The following is an 11,710-nucleotide window of genomic DNA, read 5'->3' as shown; positions in this document are numbered from 1 at the left end:
AATAAAAACTGGTAGTAGAAACCATAGTATCATAAAGCAGGAGTTTGCTGACTAGTACCAGGTTGATAAGATAGAGAAATGTGTTTTGGCTATATATGAAGGTTGGAAAAATTGTTTTACTTTTACTGAAAATCTTAGAAGGTGACTAATTACAGAACAGTCATGCTGATGATGAACTTTTGCAATCTTTGCTGTATATATTTCAAATCTTGCAGCTGCAAAAATACACTCAGACTTTCATCAAGCTCCTTTGTGTCTGTTTGTCATTCGCCGACTCCTTGTCCACCCTCTCGACGACCCTGTTCCCGTCGGACTGAACTGCCCCGGTCTGGGCTGGTCCGTCGCACTTTATGCCATTATAAGCATCTGTTTTTAAATGATTTTATTTTTCACTTTCAAACATTTTTATTATTAGAAGCTACTGAAGGTCAGAGCTGCAGCACTCCACGTCTGGTCCTCAGTTTCGTCTGGAGCTGTCACCTGGTTCAATGGCAGGACCTTCCAGAATCCTGCCCAGTGGAGCTGCCTGGGACTCTTGCAGTTTGCTCAGCTCCCTTCTTTTCCATTTGACATTGTTCAAAGGCAGAAGTTGTGGCACAGGCATCAGTGTCTTCGCGATGACTTCCTCTGCTGCAGCGCCAGTCTGGACCATCGTAATTCCTTGACTGGTTCTAGCACAGAGCCAAGGCTTGGGAGGAAAACACCGCTCCAGTACTGTGAGGAAAGTCATCAGTATCAGGAAGATTCACAGGAGTGTTCTCAACAGTCAGCAAAATCTTGGAAGGTCTGTGGTCCCAGACTGCACTCCGTTCTGACAGCACAGTGACGCAGAAGGAGTGTCTGAGGAGCAGCTGGCTGTTCATTCTCAAGTCCTCTTTATACACAAGTAGATTTGAAAGTCTTAATTTCCAAATGGCACTGCCTGGTAAATTCCTCCTATTTCAGTGTCACAAGGTTACATCATGTGTAGCAGACAGTGTTCCAAACACTTGAATCACCCTTGCTATCTCTCGGCCCTTCCCTGAGTCTGCAGCAGGAAGATGAATGCGTTTTACATATTGCTTTTGCCCAGTTGAATTACCATGTGGCTAGACTGGGTGAAAGGAGATAGCCACAGCCCAGAGGAGGAGGGGGCTAGACTCACACGCAGCTATACCCAACAGCTTCCATGAATCAAGCACTGCGTGTCTTTGAATTTTCAAAGTGCTTGTAATTCTCTTCCCTTTCTTCCTTTCCTCTGAATCGTCCGTCATGTACAGTGGACAGTTGATACTGTCTTAAGCTGCCTAGTCCTTTCTCAAGGGCCACTGTCCTTCCTCTGTTGACAAATATCTCACACAAGTTTCTGTTATTAGTCTGTCGTGACAGAAAACAAGCATTCATTTTTCTGCGTTGTTTGGCTTTTTGTTTGATTTGCTGATCACGTTTCATACTGTAGTCCGGGGTGGCCTCAGACTTGCAGCAAACTTCCTCCATCTCTCCTTCAAGTGCCAGGATTGCAGCTGTGAGCCATCACCCCCACTTTCACTTCTCATTTTCATTGTCTTTTTAAAGGACTAGTACTCATCTCAGAGGCTATGTTTCTAAACCACCATGGCTTTCTGAAGTTGCACCAGGGCTCTGATCTCACAGTGCAGACTTTTAGCATCCCATGTGTTACTGTGATCAACTCACTTTAAAGTATGGACCATGAATCCCTCATGTCACGAAAGAATTGGAAACAGCTTCGTCAAATGCTCAGTGACACCTTCACATGAATTTGTCCTAGATAACCTTAATGCTGGCTGTACAAAACTATTATTTTCTTATTTGAGATAGGGTTTCTTACTGTATCCTTGAACTTTAGGCAAGCCTCCTGCCGTCTCCCATGTGCTTAGGGTACAGCACGCGCCATCGCACCTAGCTCTCACTGTACAAAATTAAATAGATGATATTCACGCTCTGCGCATCCTCTGATTCTTTTATACAAATTTGTACAGCATCCTCAAACATTTTGGCATTAAACGTTAATTGACGATCATGTTTTATTCATTGTTATTTTCAGATACTTGATATTATGGGGCAATTTGCTCATCAGCCATTTCCGTGTCTACTTCAGTTCATTAAGATTAGCACTATTGCTTACTGAATAATTTACTTCACTATCAAACTTCTATGTTATTGCTTAGATTTTCTCAAATATGAACCTCAATTTTATTGCTTCTCGAAACACCTGCTAACATGTTCATAGGGGGACTGGTGCTGTGGCCTTTACTCAGAGGAGCAGGACAAAGTATAAATATGTGTTGACGATCTCGAGAAAATCTGATTACCAATATTGTACAACCTTAATTCATTCACAGTAACTCTGAATTCAGTCATGAAAGACCCGATGTCTTTAAGATGGCTTTAATTAGGTCTGTAGAACACAACATTCTCTCTTGCTTTATGAGTTTAACTGTACTGACCGGCCCTCAGGACATTTCCGTCATCAACACTGCCCCCTGGTGATCCCATCTGCAGTTCACAGTCTGGAGGGCTATAGTCCGGAAAGCACTGGCAGTTACCAAAGTTATTACAGATCTAAAACAGAAAAGATGCAGTCTTTGAATTGTCTTAATATTTAATCTGATATAAATGACTGAATCACATAAAATATTTTTTCTTAAGAGTTTTATGACTATACAGTCTGAGAAATGGGCAAGCAAAGTACTAAAATGAAAGATCATCACAATAGACTGAAAGCGCATGGAGGACACTGGTTACTTTGAGTAAATAAAAGAAAAACTTTCTGTATTGTTTACTGTAACAGAACAGAATATTTGATGTCATGCTATATTTCCTCTGCATTGGGGAACAGCGTTTTCAGATGCTGGAAAAAAATTCCAGTCATGACTCAATAGTACACAAATCATTATGTAACTTTAAAAATTCACCAATACCAAAACCATGAAAGATAGATAACCCATGTCCATGAGATTCTATCATTGTGAGCAAACTAAGAAATCACTTCAAGTTAGTTTGAAAATTTTCCTGAAGCCACTACCCTTCAAATTAGTACAGGCTATACTGTAGCTAACTGAACAGTTAGGTGACGGTTATAAGAGCAGCTACTTCAGAGGCCACATTACATCACCACGTGAGTACAGCAGTTTATTTGCAAAATGTCACTACCGGCTCCCCACCCAGACAAGGAAGGTAGTCAACTGGTCTGTTTTCATGAGCCAGGAAAGATGCAAGTAGATATGTATGTTTCTGTGGTGAGTCACTCCTTTCCATAAAGTTGAAACTGTGTACTAACAAGTCATCGTTCATGGACTATCCGAGATCAGCCACAGGAATGTAGTCACAGACTAAAGTTGTGCATAGTTTAGGGTTGCTGACCTGAGTAGGAGAGCACAATTTGATAATACACATTTTCCTGTTATATTATCAATTATTGCGCATGCCTTCTTTTTCTTTACCCTAGATCACTCTCTATATGTAGCTGAGTTCTTTTCAGTATTTGTGTTACAGGTTGAGCAGAAGCCAGGAAAACAACTTTGTAGTATTAGAATGTTATACAGTTGCATTTTAAACTGTAAATAGTTTTATATTAAGATGCTAATAAAAAGAAGAAAAGCAAGTATATGTTAGAGCTTAAAAGAATTAGTAATTAAATTTAGTATGACATAAAATGAAAAGACTGACAAATTAGAAAAGTTAATTTTATGATTCTTAAACTATTCTAAAAAATAAGGAAGAGCAAAGGACTGAAAAGTCATAGTAAAACTAATATAATAATATGTAAATGGAAAACAAAAAATTATTAACAAAATATATTAATTTGTATATGTTGAGTTTTATATATAAAATGTGACATTTATAAATTCACATTTATTTGAGAACATAACCTAAAGATATATATAATGCAAAGTGGACAGTTATAGATTAAAATATAGAGTCTGGTTGTGTGGTTCCAAGTCTCACCTTCCATGTGAACTGAATCAAATCACTGAGCTTTGCTTTAGTTTCTCCCTGAAATCATTGTGATCGTGGCCTGGCACAAGCATTCAATAACTACCAGGTACTAATGTGCTTGTTCTCGGCAAGGTGGTCGACACCTGTCATCCCAGTGCTTGGGAGGCCGAGTCAGGAAGACTACGCGTTTGAGGGCAGCGTCAGCTAAGTTCAAGGCCAGTTAGGGCTACATAATGAGGCCCTGTCTCAAAAAACCAAAAGTAAATGAACATGATTAGCCTTTAGTCAGTCAAAAGAGTGTTTGTGTGGGTGTGTGTGTGTGTGTGTGTGTGTGTGTGTGAGAGAGAGAGAGAGAGAGAGAGAGAGAGAGAGAGAGAGAGAGAGTCTCAAGATCACTAACAATAGAAGTGAAAGAAATGCCATCAGTGTGGGGCATTAAAGGGTAATAGACAAATTTTATGAAGCATTTCATGTTCAAAAATGATTGCCAGGCAGGTATGGCGGAGCATGCCTTTGATCCCAGGACTCATCAGGTGGAGGCAGGTGGATCTTTGTGAGATCTAGGCCAACCTGGTCTGCAGAGTGGATTCCAGGCCAGATGGGAAAGCCTGTCTCAAAAAAGCAACCAACAAACAAAATTGATTCCTAGGAAAAATGGACTAATTCTTTGAGAGAAAAGAAATCCCATAAAAACTCACATAAACAGATAATGCAGGTAGAGAGTCCCTGCACTGTGAATGAGACACCATCACAATCATTTCTGAAATAGGGAGCACCCAGAGCAGATTTATTCTCTTGTTACTCCAGATCAAATATTTAAGAGGAAAAGCCATACTGATTCATCTAGAATCTCTGCAGAAATAGGAGAGGGAAACTCCACAAATTCATCCTCTTAGGCCAGCATTACCCTAGTTCTCAGGCCAGACAACACATTATAACAAAGGAGAAGTTTGCTCCAATATTACTCCAAACAGAGTGAGGAAATCTACAAAAATCTTAGCAAATTAAACTCAACAGTTCACAGTCAAATGGCATTTCTTTAGGATAGTCAAAACAGGTTGCGCATTAAAAAACAAATGAACGCAACCCATAATACCAGTAAACTAATTATGTGACTATGTGAATGAAAGGAGATAAATAATTTGATAAATATAGCACCACATATAATAAGAGTTCTTAACGAATCAGGATTAGTCAGTAAATTCCTCATAAGGAGAAAAACCACCCATGAAAACACAACCAAACAAAACTGCCCGCTGCTGATGCTGACCCTGAGGACCCGGCAGCCATCCTGTAGTCCCATACAAGTCCCCTTCCACCACTCCTTACTAGAGATCCTAGCTCATGAAAGAAGGCAAGAAGATAAAACAAAGCGTTCATTCAATAAGGAGAAAGAAAGAACACGCGATTCAAGGTTGCCTGACACAAGCCTAATATACATAATATTACTAAGTGAACTGCTTACAACATTGAACAGTAAGAATCTGAAATTTAAAATATAATACCATTTATACTGGCACAAATGGCATACGTATTTGCACATGGACTAATTTATGTGTGTGACATATTAAATAACTGTAAAAATCTGATTAAACAAAATTTGAAACTCTGTAGAAATGAAGAGATATTGCATGTTCATGGGATATTGTTAAGAGGGCGGCTCTTACCAACTTGGCTTACATATTCAGCACAAGCCTAATCATAACCCCAAGTAAGGTGTTCAATGGATGTGCGTAAACAAAGTTGTCAAACTGAAGAAGGCATTTAAAGGGAAAGACCTACAACAACCGAAGGTCTTTGCTGAAGAACAAAGAGGAATGAATGTGGTCAAGATGAACATAAAACTACAGTAACAAAAATGTGGGTGGAAGTTCAAATAATTTAGTTTTCCTTTAAAACTTTTTTTTTTACTGGAAACACAATACACATAGAGAAATCATAATAAACACAAATAGAAAAGTTTTATGAGGTGACAATCCAAAATGGTAAAATAATTGAATAAGCAGTGTTCTATTAAGCAACAAAGTTGCAACCAATAAAACAAAGTATCAAGAATTTAACAATACATAACGTCACTTTTGTAAAATATTTAGAGTGAAGGATTAAGACAGAAAAGTTAGCAAAAGATAAAAAGTCAGGACAACAGTTGTAACCACAGAAAGTAAAACGTAAAACCAGAGCAGGAGGCTTCTGTGTGTCCAGCACTTCTGGGATTAATGACAAGGTGTTGGTGTCTCACACAGTCCAAATCTAAAAGCTTAAAACTTACTAAACAGAACACCAATACATTTGAATAAGTCTGAGTTTATTAATTTACTGTTGGCCATATTACATATCAATTTCTTTTGGGGAAAATAATAACCCCCACCCCCCCAAAATATGTAAATTTGAGCCAGGTATGGTGGTGCACACCTTTAATCCCAGCACTGTGGAGGCAGAGGCAGGTAGATCTCTGTGAGATCAAGGCCAGCCTGACCTACATAGCCGATTCCAGGCCAGGTGGGGCTACAGGGCGACCCTGTTGCAAAAAGATCAGGAAACAAAATAAAACAAAAAGCCTGTAAATTTAAAGAAAATAGAATGCAATGTCTAAACAACAGAAAAGTTACATTACTAGATTCATATAAACAATTGAGAACAAATGAAATACGTTCTTAACATGAGTCAAATGGCATTTGTGTTTAAAGAGTGCAGTTCACGATATGGCATTAGATTAGGTCATCTGATCGCCTCTATATTAATCCTCTTGCCATAGACAGACAGGGCCATTTAAAAATAGCCGAGAGTATCAATTCTCCAAAACAGAACGTTCGTTTTGAGTTCCCCATGACAGCCTCATGAAGTGAAGTAGAAAAGTCACTCACCCCATTCCCTCTGCATTTTTTAGTGGCGTTACAGTCATGTCTAATCAAATGAACTTCTTTGCAGGTTTTGTTTATACAATACTGAAATTAAACGTAGAATATTTCACAGTCACAGATTTCATATAAAATGAAAAGAAGTCATTATTTGTTACATATCCATAAATGATGTTCAAGATGAAGGACTTCTTGCCCATTTTAGTTTGATTCAGATGCAAATACTCAGGCTTCCAATGTAACCCTCCTCACGGCAATGGTCTCAGAAATACACCCATGAGTGTCTGCTTGTGTCTGAGTTGTATGACCGTGTGATGGTGTCACTGTCCATTTTGATTCCTATAGCTGAGACTGACTGAAATTTTCACCAGAATTTTCTACACTAAACATTTGTTATGAGAAATTGATTCATTTTTAAAACGTTGCCTCCTTAAAAGTAGAATGCAATTTCGCTTGGGTTTCAAATATAATCCATAAATCAGTTAAATTTTTTGTTATAGTATTATCAGAATAATTTGGCAAAAGAAACATTCTAACTCCATTTTTTTTATCCATTGTTAAACCATGTCATGCCAAGGTGTGCAATCAAATTGTAATTGGTAATCTGAATATGTGACATTTTGGTCTCATTTAACTTTCCTGCTTTAATTGGCTTTATAGCTTATTTTCTTTCTTCAAAAATGTTGGCACAAAGTATAACTAAGTAATTCACAATATAAAGTTGTCAAATAAGAATGAAAAAGAGCTCTTTACAATTATTTGTTCAAAATTATTACCATACAGCAAATAAACAAATCATAAATTGAATATGCCAGCTCTCCTTTGATCCCTATATTTAATATTTATTATATTCAACATAATATTAAATATTCTAGCTAGAAAAATTAGGCAAGAATAAATAAAAGACATTTAAGTTTTAAAGGAAGTAGTAAAATTCTGTTTGCAGATGACATGATTTCAAATATAGATCATCTTCAATACAGAGAAACTTACAGACTACACACAGACACACATGAAAACACACACAAACTCACAGACTATACACAGACACACATGCAAACACACACAAACGTACTACATACAGATAAACATGCAAACACACACACAAACTTACAGACTACATTCAGACACACTCATAAACACACAGTCTGTACTCAGATACACATGCAAATGCACACAAACCTACAAACTACACACATAAACACATGTAAACACACACAAACTTACAAATTATACACAGATATACATGGTAAACACATAAAAATCACAAACAACATACACAGCCCTGATATAATCAACTAAGAATGAACACCCTCAAAGAATATTTTTAAATATTCTATTTGTAATAGTTCAAAAATTACTTAGAAATAATTTCATCCAAGAAGACAGGAGAGACTGTTCCCCTACTGACAAACTAACTCTGAACGTCTTCAGTCCTTTCTTTATGTAAGGACTCCATGAGTAAAATTGCACATATGTGCAACACATACACACAGAGACATTCACAGACATACATACACAGACACATGTACACAGACACAGTCACACAAACACAGATACACATACACAGACATACAGACAGACACATAGACACACAGACACAGGGACACATACAGACATATACACATATACACACACAGACTCATACACAGATATACACACACAGACACATGGACACATGCACACAGACATAACACATGTGTACTTGGTCTGTACTGCAATCTTAACCCTATGTTCCTGGCACATGGACATACACATGTGTACTTGGTTTGTACAGCAGTCCTAACCCTACTTTCCTAGGACCCAGACATACACGTGTGTACTTGGTTTGTACAGCAGTCCTAACCCTACTTTCCTAGGACCCAGACATACACGTGTGTACTTGGTTTGTACAGCAGTCCTAACCCTACTTTCCTAGGACCCAGACATACACGTGTGTACTTGGTTTGTACAGCAGTCCTAACCCTACTTTCCTAGGACCCAGACATACACGTGTGTACTTGGTTTGCACAGCAATCCTAACCTTACTGTCGCAGCACAGTGTTCTTGTTTGGCTCTTTGAAGCTTTCAACAGTTATATTTTGATCAGAAACGTGAGCAGATGATCTAACTCATGTGCTTACATCTTGCAGTGAAGCAAGGCAAAATGAAAACTCAGAATTTCACTATTTGAAGCTATTAGAATGCAAGATCTAAAAACAATAGGACTTGGTAGTTAGTGGACACGTGCACATAGGGGACTGGAGAGGTGATACTACTGGGTAATGGGCTTCCTTTAACCGCCATTTAGCAGCATATGGGAGATTAACAGATGTACCATAGTCAGATTGTGATAGTCATATGGATTAACATAAATTAACACAGCTGAGTAGAGGTCATCAGTCCGTTACCATCTGCGGTCCACATGCAGTGCCATCAGCGACGTAGGCATTATCTTGTCCATCTGCTCTCACAGATGACCCAGGAGGTATGGACAGACACACACTGTCATAGACATAGGAGTGCGCTGCAGAATGAGCAGCACTTTTGTAATGATTTCTATGTGGCTGAACACAAGCTAATTTTCCACAGAGAACATCCCTGGGAATGGAAAGTAGGAAATTCGTTACCATTGTACTGTTTAGTAATGCAAGTTTAGTACTGAGTATATGAAATCATCTTTGGTTAGCGGTGTAAAGCCAGGAAAACAACAGGATGAAAACATTGTTTATGATGTTATAAATGCAAACAGCTTACGAGCACTGGGAGCAGAGTTCAAATGCTTGGATATACACACGACTTCATTTTCTACTGTAGAACGCAGCTTTGTGGCCTCGGGCTATCTTAAGGGCCTCTTCACCTTTTTCTGCATTATTCTGAAGAACTGTGTCACTTACACTGACTGTGGTGTAGTCTGGCCAATCTGGTGACCTGCTACTTGATATTTCCCATAGTGACTCCCCGCACTTATGTCTCTGCATCTCGTGATCGTGTGCCTGACGACTTCTCATGATGCCTCCCCTTCCTCCCAGGATCTCCACCCCATCTGTTTCTGTACTGTGTGCAGATTTTCATTTGAATTCCAAATTTCTTCCATCACACAGATTTTTCCAGTACATTTTATTGGTCACTTGAGAACTTCAGAAATTTCTGTAACTAGTTTCATTTTTATTTTAATTTGTGTGGTTCTGTGTTCATGCGTGTGTAGATGCACATGTGTACATGCACATGGAGGCCAGAAGACAACCTTGGATGTCAGTCCACAAGTGCTATTGAGTTCTTTTTGTGACGGGGTCTCTCCATGACCTCAAGCCTACCAAGTAGGCTAGGCTGGCTGGTCAGTGAGCTCCAGGGGTCTGTCTGTCCCCAGCTCCCCAGCACTGTTCTTTTACATGGATTCTGTGGACTGAGCTCAGGCAGGCACGTTACTGACTGAGTTGTCGTCCAGGTGTCTTGTGACTCTTTAAAAACGCCAGTGAAATTTAGATAGCACTTGTTACAAGATAATCCCCTCATCTTAAAATATGGCTTGTTTTACTGTTATCATGTGGTATGGAATGAGATTCTATTCCAGTTGTCTGAATTGAGCTTTTGAAATGTACTTTGTAGCTTCAGATAGCAGTTTCTGAGAAACAACAAAACAGAATAAAAATATTATCCCGTCAACAACCTTATGCCTTCAAAATTAAAATACTTGCTTTAGGGTTATGTCAATGATGGACTTGAACAGAAACTCAGTTTTCATTCATTCTCAGTGCAGAGGGGACTGATTGTCAGTGGCTTGGATTCATTACCTCTCCGAAAGCACCAGCCTTCGACAGGAAGGATAAGAAGGAAAGTGAAAACTTTGAATTACTTGTGTGTGTGTGCGCGCGTGTGCGTGTGCGTGTGTGCGTGTGTGCATGTGCGCGCGTGTGTGCGTGTGCCTGTGCGTGTGCATGCGTGTATGTGTGTGCGTGTGCGTGTGTGCGTGTGCGTGCATGCGTGTGTGTGTGCGCGTATGTGCGCACGTGTGTGCATGTGTGTGTGCGCGCGTGTGTGCGTGTGCCTGTGCGTGTGCATGCGTGTATGTGTGCGCGTGTGCGTGCGTGTGCGTGTGTGTGCGTGTGCGTGCATGCGTGTGTGTGTGCGCGCGCGTGTGCACGTGTGTGCATGTGTGTGCGCGCGTGTGTGCATGTGCCTGTGCGTATGTGTGCGCGTGTGCGTGCGTGTGCGTGCGTGTGTGCGTGTGCGTGCATGCGTGTGTGTGTGCGCGCGCACGTGCACACATTTGAAAATATTTTCCTAGCATACAACTTGCCAGTCATTATTATTCAGCATATGTCACTTGACAAGAAACGTGACTCAGAGAAGAATCGCTTTCTATATATATACGTACTTTTGTCCACAAGGTAATGGTTGTGAATTTTTAAAACCACAATTTCCAGACCTCTCATGTAGAGAATTAACTTCTTCAAAACAGGCGTAGGAAGCGCCTTGAGCACCTTAAAATGCAAATATGTCATTGGGTTATCATCCTTAACGCTAATTACTCGTTCTTCGCTAATGAAACTTTCAAAACATCATGTGCTTTGGTTTCCGTGTGTAGCCTGTCAGTGCCAGAACACAACACGGAAGAGGATTATACCTATTGCAGTAGACTACACTGTTGTATTTACTTATTTCTTTGTTTCGGCACAAGGTATGCTGTATCGCTCACGCTGGCTTTGGCCTTGAGACTCTCCTGCTCTGGCCTCCCATGTGTTGGCATTTATAGGTATGTGTTGTCTTACACACACACACACAATAATAATAATGATAATAATAATAATAATAATAATAATAATAATAACAATAATAATCGGTAGCCCTTCTCTGAGCTACAGCTACTTCCTAGTTCAATGAGTGCTGGGCTTTACCTGGTAACTTGTTTTTCTGATGACATAGAAATTTAA

General features: G+C 39.5%; 1 protein-coding gene across 1 annotated transcript in view; it reads right to left on the bottom strand.

Moving 5' to 3' along the window:
- Positions 1-11,710, bottom strand: part of Adam18 (ADAM metallopeptidase domain 18) — a 60,684-nt gene that overhangs the window by 3,828 nt on the left and 45,146 nt on the right. The window contains exons 15-18 of the mRNA XM_008843400.1: positions 11,155-11,260; positions 9,188-9,377; positions 6,804-6,884; positions 2,448-2,562 (exon numbers count right to left, since the gene is read on the bottom strand). Coding sequence (XP_008841622.1) covers positions 2,448-2,562; positions 6,804-6,884; positions 9,188-9,377; positions 11,155-11,260 — 492 coding nt within the window. The remainder of the gene's footprint in view (positions 1-2,447; positions 2,563-6,803; positions 6,885-9,187; positions 9,378-11,154; positions 11,261-11,710) is intronic.

Source organism: Nannospalax galili, unplaced genomic scaffold, assembly GCF_000622305.1.
Source record: "Nannospalax galili isolate Female #2095 unplaced genomic scaffold, S.galili_v1.0 scaffold1871, whole genome shotgun sequence".
NCBI lineage: Eukaryota > Metazoa > Chordata > Mammalia > Rodentia > Spalacidae > Nannospalax > Nannospalax galili.
This window is presented reverse-complemented; position numbering and strand designations above follow the sequence as displayed.